Genomic DNA, 20,472 nt, shown 5'->3' with positions numbered 1-20,472 from the left:
AACTTGACCTCTGTTTGCACGAGGTGAATCTCTAGCTTGACACTGAGCAAAAAGCCAGACCTAAAGCAGGTGGGCAGTTCCTGAGTTCCACTGGGTGAGTCTGGTGGATTTTTCCTGTTTGTAGTTCTCCATGCAGCCCCTTGGGGGAAATTTGCAAATGCAGAGCTTTAAGGGACTCAGATCCTGCACTGTGCTTTAGTTACCTGACAGTGGGAAATGCAGGAGAGTTTTAAAGTAAGGCAGCAATGACAGGACCAGGAGGTGAGCAGGTGGCAATATTTTGCTCTGGATTGCTGCCACCAAGTTTGCTGTGATTTAGTGTCATCTGACTGGGTCTGAAAGTCAGTTGTCAGAGGAAGAGGAAATGTAAGAAGTGTCAGTGGGAGATGGGGTTTCAGGAAGCAGGAGGTGAGGTGGCTCTGCTCAAGAATCACCTCCCTCGGGTTCTCTCTGGGGTACAAACCTCCAGCTGCTGGTCTGCCCCTGTGTGAGGAAAAGCCCTGCCATGGGCTTCTCAGGCAGCTGCTGGCAAACAGCCTCAAAGTCTTACTGGTTTATTCATCTCATTAAAATAGAAATGGCCTTTGAGATGGGTGGGGTGAGTATAATCACAAAGGAGGGAAAGAGTAAAGGCATGTTGGCATGCAAATAGATGTAGAAGTGTTACGTATGATGAGGGAGGAAGGTGGCTGTCAAAGCAGCTTCCAGAAAAAGAAGGAAAAAAGTGGTGTCATTTGTTAGTAAGAACCAAGCCTGAGAACTAGATGGTCCCTGGTTCAAAATTCTGTTTTTGAGCACTCTTGATTATGCTGCACATTAGTGAAAAGCAAAACTCAGAACAGCAAAAAATTGCCATGTTTTTCAGTGGAAAGTGTTTAGCAACTTTAAGATTCCAGGCAGAACTAACTGCTACATCATTTATTCTCAAAATGTGAATGTTTCATACTTTCAGTTGGGTTTCCTAATGCTTCTCGTGTAAAACAATGCTGATTTTAACATCAGAGTTTTGAAATATTAATATTAATATGTATTAGAATTTAAAACTTTTATCACAGCCTGATTTAAAATTCAACAGCTTTTATTAGAAATACTTGTTTAGAATCACTTTTGCTTGTTAAATCTTGTTAAATTTCTAGAATTTCTTGCTTGAAAAAATTGCTGCCTTTTTTTTTTTTTTAATGCAGTGATCATTGGGCAGCCACAGTTTCTGCTTGTGTTTACTTCATTGTTCCTCTCCTTATTCTCCTTCCTTCTGCTTCCAAGAGAAAAGGAAGTATAGCACTACAGAAGGATGGGTTTTTTTCAGAGAAAGGAAAGGTATCTATGTTTAAACAAAAAGCAGAAAAAATGATGAATTTCAAATGAAATAATTTCAAATTGTCTCCTGAACTTTCTGTGAAATTCACAGAGTTAAAATGATTTTTGCTTATTGTGTATGGTTTATCAATAGATGATGTCAGGGAAGCTGTTTCACTCCTTCTTAACCTGAGAACAGCCTCCATGGGTATTTGTACAATATATGCCTAAATCTAAAAACAACCTGTCACCAAAATGACACATTCTTACCTAACTTTGGTGTGCCTGGTAGCCAAGTGCAGGTATACCTGTGAGAAATGCTCAGCAATGTTACCTCATGGCTGCATTTCTTCTGTCTACAGATGGCTGCTGAAGAGTGAGCTTGGATCCTTCATCACAGATTACTTCCAGGTATTATATCATTTTCTTGCTTGCTTTTGCAGTTCACTCTCTTCAGCTTTTTAGCTGCTAGAAAATCCCATTTTACGTGCATGCAGCCTACAGGTTTTTGTTTTTGTGTTGCTTCAGAGGATGGGGGGGGTATGGGACTTGTGTGAAGCATTGGTACATTGGCAGTGATGATGTGGAGAGGTGTACACCCTGAATTAGGGATAACCTTGTGTTGCTCTTAAGAAAGGCTGTGAGTAGCCTGCTGAGGTCAAGAAGGGATTCACCTGAACTTTTAAAAGAAGATGGGAAACCTCTTTATAGGCTTTTTTCACCCTATTTTTGTAGCATAGAGAATTCAGGAGTAGGTTTTCTGCAATGGGGGCCAGCACAGGGGGGAGAGAAAAGATATCAATTGTTTTTTTGTTTTTTTGTTTTTTTTTTTTGAGGAGGGGGGGAAGCGTGGCACAGGGAAGGAAGTTCCCTGCAGGAAATCCACCTGGACAGTGTTTGCCTTTTAGTTCCACAGCTGTAAATGCAACATGGGGAGCAGCAGAAGATGAAACATGAATAAATCACAAACGTGAATAATTGCTATTGCCTTTCACTGATACCGTCAGCATTTAATACAGGTAGCCAGGAGTTCAGATGTAACCACGTGAAAGTGTGTAGGATGATTTTAAGAGAGCACTGGTGGCTTTCAGTGCTGCTAGTTTGTCACTGTGGTGTTCATTTAAAAAAAAAAAAGGCTGCTGGAAAAAGAAGTGTAGACTTGGTTCTGATTCTGGACTGACAGTGGGTGGCAGTGATAGAATTATGTCTTAAAAATCCTGGGGTCATGGAGTGAAGTGTTACTGTGCCAAAGGAGGGCTGGCATCATTGCTTCATTCATCTGGGTTCACTTGCACTGCTGAGGTCTGTAGATTTAGGGCACTTCTCTTGCCACCAAAATGAGCAGAGCTGAATCAGGCTGCTGATTTTGGCTGAAAAACAGCTTTGAAAGAAACAAATAGTTTTCAACTGCTTCCTTTGCCTTGTTGTGTTCCTCACCTCTGACACGGGGAGGTGATGGGTGCAGGTCACCAGGATGTACAGTGGAAGGGCTGCTATGTCTTCCTCTATCTGCTAAACCAAGGTTACTATTCTCTGAGCTTGAAAGGGACTATGAAGGAGCTGCTCTTTTGAGTAACCAGGCAGTTTTAAATATCCTAGCAGCAATTAGAGCAACTAACTGGATCATGTAAATATTTGGGTATGATAAATTAGCTTAAATGTTTTCCACTTCTTATGCCACAGCACTTGTAACAAGGGCCACTAAGATAATATTTAAATGTTCTGTCTCTTACACTGTGTATATTTCATACACACATGTGCTCAATTTTTCTAACCACTGAATACTAAAATGTAGCAGAACTTTTACAGTGAGATGAATCTGCCTTCATTATAACCTTGACTTGATTACTCACAAGTCCCTTTCATCAACACTCACACAAATTTTAGCTTTTTTAGTTTTTAGCTCTTGAGGTTGTTTAGGAAACTGCATGAAGTGGTGTTTCTCTGCTACCAAACCATCATCATACCAGAGCTTCCAAGTCTGTTTTGTATTTGAAAGACAAATCCAGTTCCTGTAAGGATTTTGGAGGGAGCTCGGGTGTTTTATTCTGAAGGATATTTGTGTTTATAGATCTGCTGTCTTAGCAGCCCTGTTTATATAACATGCAAGCCATCTCCTTGCATGCAAGTCTGAGTGTAAAGCTGTGTAGTCAGCTTTCATGGTATTTGCTGCAGATCTGCCCTAAAGGAATGCTTCATGCTCCAGGTTTCCCAGTACTTACTTGGCCCATGAACTGGTCGGGTACTTTCCTGCTGCTGGAGGGGGCACTTTGCACGCTCCCTCTGCTTTGTAACCCAGCAGGGCAGCATCTGCTCTGCCTTCTGGGTCAGTTCTCTGCTGCTCAGCTGAACTGCATTAGGGAGGAATCCTATCACCATGGAAGGTAAGAGGCTGGGATTTGGCAGAACAGGGTTTATTAGCAATGGGGACTTCTTTGTGGCAGATTTGTCAGATAAGCTCCCTTTATTTTCATGCTGTCTGATCCTTGTGGTTGTGAGAAATTTCTGAAATATAAAACTAGTGAGTGTTGATAAATTGATGCATTATTTTCCTAAAATGGCAAGCAGTGAGAAACAAAACCTTTGGAAAAGATGAAATGTGTATTTTTCACACTCTTGTTAATGTTCAGACTTACAGGGGGAAGTGGGAATGCTATTTCCCAGCTACCCACTTTAGTAGGACTGCCTGCTTGTGTGCAGATTAACTCCAAGCTGTCCAAAGTGGGGAGTCCTGATCCATTCTCAGGCACTGGAGCCTCTTCCAGCATCCGTGGGCTGCAGATGCAGAATCCAGGTGCCCAGAGCTGATGCTTCTCCAGCCTGATGTCCGCTGCCTGTGTTGGCAGAGCTCTCAGGTGAGGGGTGGTGAGTGGACTCGAGGTCCTCATCCAGCCCAGTGAAAGCTCAGATATCTGCAAGGCAGAAGAAAAACCGTTACATGATTTCCAGCCTGCTGCAGGGAGAGCCTCAGGAGATTACAAACCCAGACTTGGAATTAGGCCCAGATTTCTGTTTGTATGCAAAACCATAGAAACCACAGCATGCAGGCACCCATGTTGCTGAGATGTTGAGCAGGATCAAAATAACAATGTGATACTGGGGAGCTGTGACAGTAAGAAGCAGCAGTGACAAGGCAAGCCCAGATCCAAGCCAAATTGATTTTGACCTCTACCTGAGTGATAAGAAGTGGTCAAGTGGTGAAGCCTCCTGTGGTCAGAGTCCCTTCTGCTGGAGTTTACCTGGCTGGAAGGGTTTCTGCAGGGGTAAGGGAACTTCTCTCTTCCCTGTAAAGTCCTTTCCTGGGGCTTCATCCAGCATCTCTGATGCTGCTGCTTTGCAGAGCCATGCTAAGCTGAGAATGCCATGTGTCCCTCTCTTAATCCAAGAGAAGAATCCAGGGAAACCTGGCTGGAGCCTGAGCCTGGCACCTGAATGGAGGCAACCCCAGTGTTAGATGTGAGCAGTGAATGATCTGCTCAGCAAGGGGGCTCAGCTGAAGGAGGAAGTCAAAAGAATAAGGACTGTAAGAGAGTGTGAAAGGGAGATGGACTGCTGGAGCTAGACCCTGCCATCCCTGAAGGGAAGAGGAGGTACAGGCTCCATGGGAAACAAGGGGTCCCCTATCCTCTTGCTACCTGGAAAAAGAAAGGGACCTAAGAACCAGAGAGGGATGGAAATGGGTCCTTCCTGCAGAGGCAGGAAAATGCTCTCCTGACCTCCCTCATCTTCCCAGTTACCCCATACACAACAGGAATCTAGCTTGGAGGAGAATAAGAAGCAACCTCATTAATGTTTATAAATCTGTACAGAGTGAGTGTCAGGAGGATGGAGCCACTGATGTCCAGTGACAGGACAAGGGGCAATGGGTACAAGCTGGAGCATGGGAGGTTCCACATAAACATCAGGAAAATCTTTTTCAGTATGAGGGTGAGGGAGCCCTGGCCCAGGCTGCCCAGGGAGGTGGTGGAGTCTCCTTCTCTGGAGACATTCAGACCCCACCTGGATGTGTTCTGTGGGACTGCTGGAGGTGACCCTGCTCTGGCAGGGGGTTGGGCCCCAGGAACTTTTGATGTCTCTTCCAACCCATAACATTCTATGATTCCATGAAAAACCTGTTGCATGTCACATTGCTTTCCTTGGCTTCTCCCACTGTCAGTTTCACAGCAAGGCAAGAAAATAGTGGTGCAGGTTATTGGAGTGATGGTTAGTGCTGGGTAAATGCAGTGCTCGCTCTTTGACTGTCTGATGCCTGCAGCCAGGGGTTACAGCAGCTTGGCCACTATACACAGGGAGAGAATTCACATTTGTGTGATTTACAGGGCACAGCCATATGTCTGCAATAGTCTTTTGGGCCAAGCTGGTCTTTATTATTGTAGTTCTGTCCTCACTGGCTGGGAGCCCCTGTTCATGCTGGTCTTGTAATTATTTCTGCTTCATCTGGCACTTTATAGGGCTGAGCTTTCATGGAGCAGCTCCAGAGACTCCATAGCAACTGCCCAGCTTCATTATCAGAGACGGGGTCACCTGGAAGCTCAGCATCATTACTGCAGCTGGAGCAGAGGACCTCATCCTAGGTGGCAGCAGGGACACCCTCTCTCTGCAGCTTGCCCATCCTTGGTCAGCCCTTTCTCCTCAGCTCTCCTGACAACTCTGCTTTGCTCTTCCTGTTAGCCCTGGTGCTCACCTGAACTGAGGAGTAAGCCCCACACAAAGCTCCCCAACCATTACAAATTTCTCACTGGAAAGTTCCCTTCCAGCTTCACTTGGCAGCCCTTTGCCTTGTTGGTGATGATGAATAAATCAGAATATAGGCTTCTGCAGGAATCTTTTTTATTGGTGGGGTCTGTGTGTGTGAACCAGAGCCCCAAAAACTGCAGAAAGTAGGTTTTGGGTTTTTTTTTTAATTTTATTTTTGTTTTTTTTCTCAGAATAAGTGTATGGCTTTTTGTCTAAAGCTGAGTAAGGTGTTGTTGGCAGGGTGAGGTGGAGGTGTCACAGCTCATGGATGTGCCATGAGCTGCTGAGCCCACCGTGGTGTGTGTCCTGCTGGAGATCACTCTGATTTTGCTCACCCAGATAGACACTGGTGCTGTGGCAGGAGTCAGAGCAGAGCAGAGCATCCATTCCCAACCTGACACACACTGCACCAAGCCCAGAAGAGCTGCTTTGCTGTCCCCAGGATTGCCACAGAGCTCTGCTTTGGAACTGCTGGCACCCACAGCTTTCCAGGGGCACCTCATGGGTCATTTGTAGGGTGTGTGAGTGGGGTCAGGTCCCATGCAGAAGTGCTTTGGGTTCCTGCTCCTCATGGTCACCTGGGTGCAGAATTTGAGCATCTTGCTCTTACAAACAGGACTCTTCACCTGGGCTCTGATTCCTCTGCTGGAATTCCCATCATTAGTTAATAGTGGAGCATTTAATTTGTTTACAGCTGGCCTGGCCTGCTTGGATAGAATTGCTTTTGGACTCTGCTGGAGCAAAGGTCAAAGTCTTGTGACTTGGATGGGTGGTTCAGACAGCACAGTTTCATCCCATGGGTGCCTCCTAAATTTGTCTGTTTTTGTTGTGTAACTGATTTAAAGGAACATAAACTCTGAATTATTTCATGGATAACACCACATTTTGGGGGAGCTTGAATTCTGAAAAAGAGGTACCTGCTAGCTGGGCCAAATTACCTTAATTACAAGCATGATCATTAATTATTTTCCTGTTGCATGCATTATACAGTATTTAACCATTACTGCTACTAAGAGAGCTTCCCACTGATGAATTGGATTGCCATTTCCCCTCTGTCATCACTCAGTTCTGGATACACATTGGGGGTGCAGATTTTGTTTGGTTTTGTTTGGTTTTTTTTGTTTCTTTTGGTTTTTTGTTTGTTTGTTTTTTTGTTAAAAGCAGCATCTCAAAAGTACTTCCATTTGGCTCATTTAAGACAAGTAAGACATTGCATCAAAGCATGAGTGAATGTTTTAATATGGGTGAAGTAGCCATGGGATGGGACAGCAGCCAAGCAAAGGTGCCCATTTCCTCTCTCTTGTACAGCTTTGCATTTCTCTCACTTTCTGAGGAAGGCAGTGTCCATACAGCCTTGACCTAACTGGAGGTGAAACTTTTAGTGGGAGTTCCTGCTCCTGCCCTTAGCATGTGAGGTGACTGGTGAGCTTGTATGGTGTGTTTTTTCTTCCAGGCTCTTTTTGCTGAAATCTTGACAAATATGCCAATGGAAAAAAATTTTCTCTGGTATTGCAGTGGCACCCAGCCTCAAAGGATCTCAGAGCTCACCTTGTATGAGGTGAGATTCCAAAGCAAAAGGAGTTTCTTGAATTCAGCCCCTGTTTTATTAATTTTGGTATTTTCCTTCCTGAAAGCTTTTTGAATATCAATTTTTTACCAGAACAATGCATCCAGAGATGTTTCCTTACCAGTAGGATATATGGTGGCTTTTTCAGTCCCTCAGCCTCAACCTACTTGCCAAAGACTTGTGGAATCCATTTGGTTGGATACTATTTAAGAAGAGCATTTCCTTTTTTACACATTTCAATGGTGTCTGGTGCTAACAAGCAGGACTCTCATGTTGCAAGGTTTTCTTTTGTTCTGGGAAGCAAAGTACAGATACAAGTGGGGAAAGTCCCAGAGCAACCTTTCCTTCTCTGTATTCCCTTCAGCACTACCCCAGCTGATTCTTCTCAGCTGATGGAGGATGGAAAGGTACAACTTTGACCTGTGGACCTGTTAAAAACCAGAGCTGCAGGATAAACAGGAGAGAAAGTGGTCACTGGATGGTGTGTGCTGCCATGATATTGAATCCTTTCACAGAGGGACAGAAAGCTTTATCCTTTGTCAGTACTATCTAGGTGTTAGGAACAAACCTTTTAGCATGCAGGGATAGAGTGTTATGTCAGTATAGCAGCTCCTTTCTCTGGGTTTCTCAGAGCTTTTCAGAGTAGCTAACAGATTCTCCTCCTGCTGCTGAGAGAACAAAAAGGTAGCCATTGTTTTGTACCATTCTTATGTCTGGGGAGATGGGATGGCATTCTGGCCTGGATCAGGAACAGCGTGGCCAGCAGGTCCAAGGAAGTGATTCTGCCCCTGTACTCAGCCCTGGTGAGGCCACACCTTGAGTCCTGTGTCCAGTTCTGGGCCCCTCAGTTCAGGAAGGAGGTTGAGGTCCTGGAGCAGGTCCAAAGGAGGGCAACCAGGCTGGTGAAGGGACTCGAGCACAGACCCTATGAGGAGAGGCTGAGGGAGCTGGGGGTGTTCAGCCTGAAGAAGAGGAAGCTCAGGGAAGACCTCATTGCTCTCTACAACTCCCTGAAAGGAGGTTGGAGCCAGGTGGGGGTTGGTCTCTTTTCCCAGACGACTTTCAACAAGACAAGAGGGCATGGTCTTAAGTTGTGCCAGGGGAAGTTTAGGTTAGATATTAGAAAGAATTTCTTTATGGAGAGGGTGATCAGACACTGGAATGGGCTGCCCAGGGAAGTAGTGGATTCTCCGTCCCTGGAGATATTTAAAAAGAGACTGGATGTGGCACTCAGTGCCATGGTGTAGCAACCGCAATGGTGGTTCAAGGGTTGGACTTGATGATCTCTGAGGTCCCTTCCAACCCAGCCAATTCTATGATTCTATGAATGGAAAGCTTATCAGGTATTCAGATGTTCAGCACTGCAAATAGGGATATGGACATCTTCACCTGTCTGGTCTGTGGCAGTTAAGTTTATTTATCAAGCTCTTGCTACTTCTGCTGCTGTTTGGGACTGCATGCTGGGATCATCTGACTGCAGAAAAAGAAATAAATAACCTCATAGAAAGAGAATAGGTAGGAATAGAGAAGTAAGGGATAGGGAGCTGGAGTGGCTTCCTGTCCAGTCAAGGAAGCACTGAGCTAGTGCAGAGGAGAGTGGGATGTTTGGGTAACATTGAGCCCTTTTATCACCTCCATCATATGGCTGAGGTGCATCTTATGTGACTGCACTATTCTGTTAGGAACCATTTTATTTTCTTGACTCCTTTGCAGTTCTGGCAAGGATGTCAGTTCTTTGCTGTGTCTGTGTTCTCCTTTCTGTCTGAACAAGAGTGGATCAGTGAATGTCCATCACTCCCAGTGAGACCAGGTGTGGTGGTGGTGCTGTGATAAAGTACTATGGATATGACTGAACTTTAGATGCCTGCATGCAAAGCAGATAACATCTGAAAAAATGTGTTCTTCCATATTTATTTGAAACCTCAAAAAAGGCAAATACTTGTCTTTCTTTCTTTTTCTCTTGGCAGAACCAGCTTCTTGCGAAGGGCTTGCTGTTTATAGAGGAGAAGGTTAAGCTGTGTGAAGGCAAGTATAGTAAGAAACACATTTTGCAAGGGAGTTGTGCTTCTATGTTTGGTCAGAAAAGGTTATTTGCATGTCTGGGAAGTGTACAGCCCTTTCTGGGACTGTCCTAGGGTGCCACAAAACCTCTGGGAACCAGATTGCACTGCAGCCCTTGTAAGGCTTAAAGGGCTGGTGAACTCTCTGATAACCACATAGCTGCAACATTCCCCCCAGCAATGTCCTTACTGTGAGATCAGGAGCTCTTGGGTAGCTCTTGGGTAGCAGCTGGACCTGGACCCACCTGGAAAAGTTCTGGGCCAGACATGGATCCTGTTGCAATATGCTGGGAGCCACTCTCTGCCTTTTATATTTCACTGTGATTTATGTCTTGGAGTAAGGATTACTTTGGTTGCTGTGCCATGCTTTTGAGAGCTGAGCTAACTGGTTTTGTGTAAATTTCAAGGAATGCAGTCACATGGATGGGAAATAAAACCTTCAGGAAAGATGTTGGTCACACATGAAGTTCCAATCAAACCCCTGGGGTACAGAACCTTACTGCTTCTGAACCTTCAGGTGGAGGTCAGCATGGTGCAGCAGCTTTCAGTGTTGGCTGTGGGGAATTCCTCACATTTATTAAGTTTACTCAAGCTGAGTGAGCTGTCTAAAGCACGTGCCTTTATTCCAGGCTAGGCTGCCATTTGGTTTGACCCAGTTTTGTAGCTTGTTGGGAAGATCCCTTGCTAATCCCCAGCTGGCTGTAGCTGGGTCCTTAAATGCCAGTAGGCACTTGTAATCCTGTCATTGTTGGTGCTGGATTCCTCTGCACTGTTCCTCACAGTCACTTCTCCAGCCAGCAGGCTGTAGGACCTGGGCCCTGAGGCAGCTTTGCTTGGTGAGTGCTGCTGTGGCACTGGTCCTGTAAGGGAGGAAAAGGCAGACTGATGCATTTTCCCAAATGTGGGTGCCTGGCACTGCTGGCTCTTCAGAATGGGTGCTGTGCAGCTTATTGTAAGTTTTATTGTCTGTACTCACATAAACCTGTTCCAGTATCTACTTTAGCATTACAAAATTTGAGTTTTGGTCTATAATAAGCTAAGGGCTGCTCAGGAGGTGTGAGTAAGATAAGATTTCCCAAGCACACAGCAAAACACTTTTCCTGTGCCTCATTTTTATAGTCCCTACTTTGAAGTGACACTGGAGCCACTCTGCCCGTTCAGGCTGGCATCTCTGCAGAGCTCCTTTTTATTTCATAATGTACAGGCTTGTGCCAGGGCTTGTGGTCACAGCAACAATTCTTGTACACACTTCATGAGCAGCTCTGCCCTGGAAAATTTCTGCTGTCTTAGTACTCAGAGATGGAATAATGTTCCTACTTCAAGACATGGCAATGTTCTACTGTGTCTGTTTTTCAAATCACAACCTCTTAAAGTGATTTTTCTTTATACTGTCTGTCAGAATATCTTTTGAGGCCTGTGGGATTTATAATTCCTTAAAGAAACAAACCAATTTCCCTGGCTGCACACACCAAAGCATTGCAGTTTTGGGCAGGAGACAAAAGGAGGTGGGGGGGAAGCATGTAATTTGTCTGTTTCCTGTTTCTTTTTCACTAGCAATTGGCATTTTCTGATAATGGAAAGCTGTTCTGGGGATGCTGGGTAGATGCTCATCTGCCTGCAGTTCCAGTTGGGATTGGCATCCTATCTGACATGCTGAATCCTCCCTCTGAGTGCTCCTGTGGCTCTTGGTGGGCTCTGCTCAAAAGGAAAGATCTGCAGGATCTGGTCTTGCTGCTCTCTGACCATGTCCTAAGCAGCACAACCCATGGGCCAACATGTGGAAGTATCCAGATGGGGATAGCACTTCAGTGCACAGTGATAAAGCTCTTTTTTAGTTGCAGTTTTACATAGCTTCCAGTTCTTCATGTAGGGCCTCTTAGTCACCTTGAGGCTGTGTTGAGTAGCTGTCTTCCACTCCTGCTCCTTGATTCTTCACCTCTTGGGAGGTCCAACTGAGGCTGCATGGAAGGTGTCCTGGAAAATCCTTTGGTTGGAAACTTGTGTTATTAACCCGGGTCTGTATTTCCTCCTGAAATTTCTGGGGAATGTAGCTGAAACTTAAAAAAAATACCCCAACATTGCAAACTTTTTACCTTTAGGATGGGAAAAATCTAAAATGCTTAGAAGCTTTGGGCCAAATGTTGAAGAACACACAGCTCTGTAATTCAGACTTATGAGCATAATTTAACACATCCATTCAAATAATTAAGTTCAGTAAAGTATCTATTGTTAATAATAAGCATTTGACCTCAGTTGTGTTTGTGTTATGGGAATCATGAACTGCATAACTTAGTCTGCCTTCATTTTAAATACCCACTGACACTTGGGGGTGTTTGTTTGAGGTGGAGTTATATGTGGGGTGGCCATGAGTGTATTTCATTCACAAACTTTCCTGACTGCTGTGTTGGAGAAGAGCACAGTGGCTTTGGGATTCAGTGGGGTCTTGACTGCTGTGTCTCTGTTTGGGAGTTGGAGGATGGCACAGAGAGCTCAGCAGAGCATCTGGTGTTGAGTGGGACCTCCTCTTTTTTCAGATCCAGCTCTTGATGTGTGGCTGAGCATGCTAAGTGGGAGCTGTGAGGTTACACAGCCCTTTGCTGGGGAGTTCAAGCTTCTGGCTGAAGAGAGGCTTCACTCTTTTGGGGCTGTTCTTGTGGTTTGCACAAAGCTGTAGTCACTGCAGTAAGTGACAGAGCAATTTATGGTCACAGATTTGGGTCTCTGACAGCTCAGCTAAACCATGGCCAGCTTTGGATGGAAACTGTGAATTTAAAGGGTGGGGTTGTAGCTCTTATTTGGGGAATTAGAGAGAAGCGTGAAAATCCAGCTTGATTTGAGTATCTCTGCTGCTAAAGCTCTTTCTATTTTCTCTGTTTTGATAGGTGAGGATCGCATTGATGTCCTATCTGAAATCTGGGATCACTATTTTACAGAAACTCTTCCTACTCTCCAGGCAATATTCTACCCTGTCCAGGTAACCTTAAAGATAATTCATTATTCAGTCAGGTGAGGCAGTGTGCCTGCAGTGCCTGCTGATGGCACACAGAAACTTCTGATCTGTTCTGCAGCACTATTTGGCCAGTGGCTAAACAGGTCTGAAAACATTTGAACTAAATCTGAGAGGAAACAGTTTGGCCAAGCCAGCATTAACTGTGTAAGGACTGTGAAAATCTACTGGGTAGGCACAATTTTGGGGGGCAGAATTTATTCCCATTTGTCTGCCCTCTGTGCTTGTGTATTTTCAATTCTTCTGGTTTTAAATAACTGGGACTCTGTTGGTGCAGCCTGTCTGCAGAGGGACAGATCTGAAGATCAGGAGCAAATGGTGCTTACCTCACCCTAACTCCTTCTGCAGGGCTTATGTCCCAGTTGTGCCTTTGGGGAAACCTGATGTTGCTTTGTGGGGTTTCTTAATCTTTAATTAAACTTAAATCTATGGGTAGAGCATGGATGAGCAACTTTATATAAGACCTGTCTGAACTGGGGAGCTGTGTACACTGTGAAATCTGAGTATCTGATCAGCACTGTTGAACTGTATCACTTGTAGTTTTAGTAAGGGTTTCCATATGGGCAGCCTAATTACCTCTCCAGAATATATTGACCTTCTCCTCTACCAGAGGGAAAATAAAATGTACTTCATCAGGGGACTGACTTCTTTGGAAATGCAAGCCTCCTCCTCTTGACTTTTGCCTTACCACCAGACATGCTTTCCAAAGCCTTCTAAAATTATTTTCCCCTTGTGTTGTTTGAAAGGGAACAGATAAAGCTTAAAGATTGTGATTTTCCTCTAATTCTATAAAGTTGGCATTTCCTAAGAGAGAAAAGACTTCTGTAAAGAGAGACACTAATCTTTCCATTGTGTTTATTCTTTCCTTGCTGCAGATGCTTCAAGGTAGGTGTTTGGCAGGTAAAACAGCACAATTATAACATCCTTCCTTTCTCTCCTTTAGCAACTAATTCTCAGTCATGGAGTGCCCTACCTATTTCAGTAGGTGTTTGTCAGCACTAATTTATCTGTGCACCATGGAAAGAGCTGAGCTGACACACTGGTGCTAATTAATAACTTTGCCACTTATCAAAAAAATCTACTCTCCTGCTGATAAAAGTCTCTAATGAGAAACTGAGCAAAAGTTACTGTACAGTGGATACAGCTTTTAGAAGTAACTTGGTGGTAGTGATGAAATTGTGACTATGGGATTTTGAGATTCTTTGAAAGCATAACTTCATCACTGTATTTGTCTTGTCATCATATCTGAGTCACTCAAAAATACTTCATGGAAGCTGGGAAGATAGGGAAGTATTGCTGCCTTACAGATGGGGAATTGAAAGGTACCAGACAGCATATTTAAAGTTTTGTAGGCATGTAGGACTTACGTGAATATGTATTTAAATAGCTTAAATACATTCAGGAATTTGATTCTGAGTAAGCTGCCTTAGGCTACAACAGAGATGCTGGGACAGCAAGAAATAAGAAATTTCTTGTCCCTGAAGCCACTGCCCTAATAACAAGATTGGGGTCTTCCTACAAAAAGGGAACTGTATGTAGGTATTTATTCTGTGTGTCACCACATGTGAAGGAGTTCATCTAGCAAATCTCTCCCCAAGTCACAGTTCTTCATGGGCTGCTGTTGGATGGGAAGGTGAATTTATTGCTGGCTCCCCATCCTTTCCTACAATTGTCCCCATGGTTATTTAGTTGTGCTCTTCTGTGATCCCAGAAATTGCCCATTCCTTCAGTGGGCCACCCAGTCCAAGTAAGTCTGCCAGATATGGGAGAGGGTGTTGCTGAAGGCAATAACTGGAGTAACTTCTTATCTTGGCTAAACCTGAAGCTGTTGCAGAAATATGACCTTTAAGCAACCTAGTTGGCTAAATTGCTGTGCAGAGGGGATCTATATAAAAAGATCACTGGCTTTTGTATACTTGAAGCTGTTATGTAACTACTTGGTGTGGAAAAATAATGGAAAAACTTGTTTTGTTTGGCACTGCAGGTTGTTTGCATTTTGAAATGGGGTATGAAGTTAATAGGACTAAACTCCAGAATGTAATTAAAAAGTGTGTGGCTGCTAAAATAGAGTCCTGGGCTATGTACCAGTATTCCCTACACCTCTGTTCTCCTAAACATGCACTGGTGGCTTAAAACAGAAAAATGTATTTATTGTGGCCAAGCTCTCCTCCAGACTATTTGCTTTAATTTGTATTTACCTGTTGGTGATGTTGTTAATTATGACATTAAATCCATTATTAGTTAATGATTAACTTTCTCAGTTCCTTCTAGCTAAATATTTACCATGTTGAGTGTGTTATGGAGGGCAAAAAATGGTTCCCAAACAGGCCATGAGGTAGAGATTAATGTGCTGGGGAAGAAGAAAGGAAACTCTTCAGGCTGGAAAGTGCTGGGCAGGACTGGAAAGAAAATTTCTGCTCTTAAGATGCAGTGGGGCAAGAGAAAGTTGTGCAGATGTTAAGCATAGCAGAGGGAAAGACAGTAACACCAGAATGCCAAATGGAGTCCAACTGTGTTTAAATATGCAGAGACAGTTACATCACCTTCCTCTGTTAAGCCTGTGGTGCAAACTTGTGTTGTTGGTGTAAAAAAATAACTGGGAGCACACAGAGCATCCAGTGGTAAAAATCAGTTACTGCTTTTTGAAATTATGTATGGTTCCAAGCAGTCTTGGTATAGCTTTGTTCTACCCCAAATCCTAAAATCTATAATGGTCTGGACTGTGAATTGCTGTCATATCAGGCAGCTCTAGAGTGCAGATGCTGAGCAAAAAGAGGATCCAATACAGACCAGAGATAGGTTTCTGTACCAGCCTCTTTCCCTACCTCCTCTGGTGTTTGAGCTCTGAGCAGCAAAAGCAAACGCTGCATATCCATCCTGGGCTTTGGATGTTTGTGACCAAATTAGATGTCATTTGGGTTTCATCAGTACAGCCTTTTGGTGAAATACAGGCCTGGTTTTGGCTTCACTCCTCAGGCAGTGGCACCTGGATGAGGTGGGACAGAGACTGAGAAGGAAGCAACCAGGGAGTACCAGGAATCCTCCAGCAGAGCAGCTGGGGGGCTTTGCCCCAGCAGCAACCCTTCCTATCTGTGACCATACATACATCTGTCCCTGCAGTGCTCTCTGTACCTTTGCCAACTCATGGATTTTGCCTTCTGTGTTTTTTAGGGTCAGGAGTTGACTATTCGTCAGATTGCTCTTCTTGGCTTCAGAGACTTGGTCTTGCTAAAAGTCAAGCTGGAAGAAATTCTTCCTCTGGTTCAGACAAAGCTTCCAGCTTCCATTGTGCAGATGCTGTTAATTCTGCAGGTGGGGAGCCTCTGCTCTTCTTTGTCTGACCCTGATGTATCTGCCTCTTTGGAGTAAGAGGAACCCTGGAGAGCAGAGGGAGGAGGGTGTGATGAAGGGGAAGTGTTGTATGCTTATTTGGGGGCAGTAAATGTGGAAATGAGAGCTGCATTTGCATGTTTTGAGTTTTCCTAGAACAGGAAAGGATGTCCTTGTGAAAGGGACAGGTTCTGCCTTTGGTGTTTGTATTTTTCTTGGTACCTCTCCTCCCTGCCTAGAAACAGTCTCAGTACTCCTTTTTCACATAAATTTTCCTCTCTCAGCTTTTTTGGATGACTCTTTGTCCCCTAATTCTCATAGTTTCTCAACTTTGCAATGGCAGGGCCCAAAGAGGATCTCAAAGCAGTGCATTTGAGAAAGAAAATCTTGAGGCTTTGCACAAAGTTAGGTCTGTGAATGGTACCTGAAATTTCTGTTAAGTTTGTTAGTTTTACCTCCCATCTTCCCAGCTGTAAGCTGAACTGCAGAGTGTGCTTTTCCTCCATCCCTGCCTAGGAAAAGAGCAATTCTTTCCCCAAGGTCTGTAAAGGCTTTTCTACAAAATCCCCAACATTTCCTGGTGGAACTGCCTTATTATGATTATATTGCTGTACTCACACAGTGCAAATCCTTAGTGTGAGTGTACCATAGGGTTATGGCTATGACTTGAGCAAGGAGGTTAACCTGAATGGCACACAAAAAACCACACAGGCTTTTCAGCTGTGCTTCTCCAATTGTTTTACTGATATGGTTGGGATATTCCAATGCAGAGATAGTTGACAGACCCCAGGATTTACTCAAAACCCTTCCTCAGAACTATGTAAGGGTAATTTTGACTTCTTATGTTTGAATTTCAGAGTGTCCATGAGCCTACTGGCCCCAGTGAGAGCTACCTACAACTAGAGGAACTGGTCAAGCAGGTGGTATCACCTTACTTGGGGTTGTGTGAGGATCACAGCTTCTCTGGTAGCACCTGTATGCTTGGTAAGACATGCTAATTGTACAGAATATTCATATGCTGAGTGTAGGCTTTTGTGACAGACCTTTTATATTTCATGGTCAAGTGAACTGTCACTGCCCCCCCACTGCATACAAACACACACAGATGCAAGGTGTTATTTCCCCCTGGAGATGGGCAGGATTTTCAAGCTGGCCATGCCTGATGTTCTGCTCACACCCCAGCTTCTGGTCCTTTGCTGCTTGCTCTCTGCTTGCTGGTCCAGTGTGGCTGCCTGGACTCCCATGCTCACTGCTGCCTCAGCCAGCCCTCACAAACAGAAAACTGGTGGAAGCTTATTATTTATTTTTTGCATGTAGTCTTCCTTCTGCCTGAGGACTCTCTAAAAAAGAAACAAGGAAATTGTGTTTAAGCTGTGGATAACTGGGTCTGTGTGAGAGAACTGGCACTACAGGAAGAGGATGCTGATAGTGAAAGACTTCTCCACACATGATCCAGAAGCCTGCTTGCACCCGTGGCCAGCCAGAAGAGATTAGCAAGCTAAAAAATGAGTGCAGTAATACTGGTTTGATAGTAAAAAGAGATGTAAAGGGAGCGAGTGAGGGAAACTCCAATCTCCCTCTGTTTTTACAAACTTTAGCTTTTGCTTTGATGCAAATCGTAGCCAACTGGAGACAACAACCAGTTGTCTTGTACTATACCTTAGCTCCTTTTTCCTCTTAGAATCATAGGATAGTTTGAGTTGGAAGGGACTTCAAAGATTTCCTAGTTCCCACCCCCATTCCACTAGATCAGGTGTCTCAGATCCCCATCCAACCTGGCCTTGAACACTTCCAGGGAGGGAGTATTCACAACATCACTGGGTAACCTGTTCCTGTGTCTCACCACCCTCACAGTAATGAATTTCTTTCTAAAATTTAATCTAAATCTACCCCTTGTCCAGTTTAAATCCTTTACCCCTGGTCCTGTTGCTTTGTAATTTACAGTAAAGTCCCTGCCCAGCTTTTTGTAGCCCCCTTTTGGGTACTGTAAGGTTCCCCTGAGCTTTCTCTTCTCCAGGCTGAACAACCCCAGCTCTGTCCTCACAGGAGAGGTGTTCCAGCTCTCTGATGGGCTTTGTAGCCCTGCTCTGGACTGGGTCCCAGAGCTTCATGTCCTACCTCTGCTGGGGGCTCCAGAGGAGGAGAATCCCCTCTTGCTGCTCCATCTTCTTTTGCTGGAGCCCAGGACACAGCTGGCTTTCTGGGTACACATTTCCAGCTCATGTTGAACTTCTCATCAGCCATCAAACCCAGATCCTCCTCATGGCTGTTCTCAGTTGTGACTTTTTGCCTGGCTTCTCTTGCAGGCAGGAGCACCTTTGCCTTAGGAGAGGATAGGAAGTGTCTCTTTACCCTCCCAGCCCCCCAGCAGCTGAGTGTTGCCCAGGGGTGCTGAGCTGGGAGGTTGTGTCTGCATTGCTGAGAGCTTTCTGCTCCCTGCGGCCATCCTGGGGGTGTCTGTGCCCCGCTGACTGCTCCTCCTTCCTTTTCTCTTCCAGAGAGACAGTTCCCCAGGTCCCGTGGCAGGGCTGGGGTGCAGAACCATCCATCCCGTGTGGTGCTGAGCAGGCAGCCCAGTGAGATGGCCCTGAGCCCCCTGACAGAGCAGGAGGGGGAGGCTTACCTGGAGAAATGCGGCAGCGTCCGCCGCCACACCGTTGCCAACGCTCACTCGGATCTGCAGCTCCTGGCCATGGCCTCCATGCTGCACACAGGGATGGTGACTGAGGAGGCAGACAGCCCCGAGAAGTGCCTCCTTCTTCAGCCCAGCTTCAGCCCCAGGCACTGCTCCAGTGAGCCCAGCATCGCTGAGGGACCCGAGGCAACAGGGAGACAGGAGCCTGCGGAGCTCAGCTGCACGCCAGCCAGCTAGGAGGGGGACTGAGGAGACACCTCTGTGCTCCAGGCTGGGCAAAGGGTCCTGCCATCCCTGCTGGGAAAAAAAAAAAAAAAAGGAAGAAAGAAAAAACTGACTTTTGCTCATGTTGTTGAAATGACATTCCTCGAGGAATCTTGTGTCTCTTTGGGAATGTTCCTGAGATTTGTTTGGCTTGCCTGTCTAGCATCATTGTTGATGGAGGTACCAATCTGCCCCCAGATGAGCACTGAGGGCTGCAAAGGTTTTGTTGTTGAACAGCACAGTCTGCCTTCTGTAAAGCTTTCTTCCTCTACAAGGCCAAACCCTTTTCCTCAGGGTTCCTCCTGTTTCTTTGATATAACACAAATTGGCCTCTTTCTGCTTTTCTCCATCTTTCACAGCTTGATGCAGCTTCTTTGCTCTTTGTTCCTTCAGCAGAGAGCTCTGTGCTAGATCTTTGTTTCTTGCACTGGGGTGATGCTGGCTAAGGACTGCATTTGTCTCTTTAAAGTTGAACTCAGGAATGAAACTGTTTGCGTTTTCAGGAGGATCTATGCAGGTGGATTGTAAGAGAACTTTGCCTCACGTGGGCATGGATGAAATGTCCAAATCCAAGCATATCAGACTTTTCTTTTCCTCTGACCTAAAAAGAACTGAGTCTACATGGACTCTCAGCTGAATACTTCGTGTGTTCTTTATTTGGTTCCAGTAATATCTCTGGGATGGTGGTGCAAAAGAGGGTGTAAACTGGGCGCAGAATATACTCCTGAGTATCCTGGAATTTGGCATCAATTTGCTTTCAAAATGTCAGTGGTGGTAGTGCTGCAATAGAAGAAGAAATCTGAATGGATTCCTTAGGGAAGGAGATGCTGGGCAGAGTCTGAATTTGTTCAGGAGGTGTAAAGGTGCTTCTCAGCACTGCCCCATCAAGGCTGCAGAGCAGGAGGTGAGGAAGGGGATTTCATCCTTAGGCTGCTCAAGTACTTTTATCACTTGCAGATTTAATGAGACCAAGGATAACCAGGGGGTTGTAGAAAGGAGTCCTGTCTCAATAGTGTATTTGTGAAGTGCTCCTGACCTCCAGTGGTATCTGGCTTAGTGCTGGGTTGCTTTTAAGATGAAGCAAAGACTCTGTACAGTTTTTTTTGTTTTATTTTGGAGATTAGAAGGGCAAGTCAGCAAGGGTCTGTCAGGCCCTGCAGTGTCTGCTTTGGTACTCAAATACTGCTCCTCTGGGAACAGAACCAATCAGTTGGAGCAGTCCCCTGGGATCTGCTGCTGATGCCTTGCTGAGCAGTTTTTCAAGGGTAATTACAGTCATACAGGTGAACTGAAATGTTGCCTTAAAAGTCAAACTGCTTTAGAAATATGGGTATAACACCACTGCCACTTGAATCTTGTTTCTGTAGTAGTGACTGTAAATAAACCTGTGGTCATGAGGAAACGGGTTAGGATGAGCCTTCAGGATGGTTTTTTTGTTTGGGTTTTTTTGTTTGTTTGCATGCAATGACATTAACTGCAGAATTTGCCCTGTTTCAGGGGCATTAAGCATCTTCTGCTAGACTGGCTGTGTACCAAAAATACACCTCTGACCTGTCAGGATTTTGCCTCAGTAGCA

General features: G+C 45.0%; 1 protein-coding gene across 5 annotated transcripts in view; it reads left to right on the top strand.

Annotated features, from left to right (window-relative positions):
* The window catches only part of PRR5L (proline rich 5 like), a 28,470-nt gene extending 9,305 nt beyond the window's left edge, over window positions 1–19,165 (top strand). For 3 of the 5 annotated variants that reach the window (XM_030452423.1, XM_030452421.1, XM_030452420.1), the window contains exons 4-10: window positions 1,659–1,707; window positions 7,487–7,591; window positions 9,568–9,625; window positions 12,543–12,634; window positions 15,839–15,979; window positions 16,855–16,981; window positions 18,496–19,165. In XM_030452423.1, coding sequence (XP_030308283.1) covers window positions 1,659–1,707; window positions 7,487–7,591; window positions 9,568–9,625; window positions 12,543–12,634; window positions 15,839–15,979; window positions 16,855–16,981; window positions 18,496–18,869 — 946 coding nt within the window. In that variant the 3' untranslated portion in view covers window positions 18,870–19,165. The remainder of the gene's footprint in view (window positions 1–1,658; window positions 1,708–7,486; window positions 7,592–9,567; window positions 9,626–12,542; window positions 12,635–15,838; window positions 15,980–16,854; window positions 16,982–18,495) is intronic. The other 2 variants (XM_030452424.1, XM_030452425.1) reach the window with 2 other exon arrangements.
* Window positions 19,166–20,472: the final 1,307 nt, after the last annotated feature.

Source organism: Calypte anna, chromosome 5A (genome assembly GCF_003957555.1).
Source record: "Calypte anna isolate BGI_N300 chromosome 5A, bCalAnn1_v1.p, whole genome shotgun sequence".
NCBI lineage: Eukaryota > Metazoa > Chordata > Aves > Apodiformes > Trochilidae > Calypte > Calypte anna.
The sequence above is the reverse complement of the archived record's forward strand: the minus strand, read 5'-3'. Positions and strand labels throughout refer to the sequence as shown.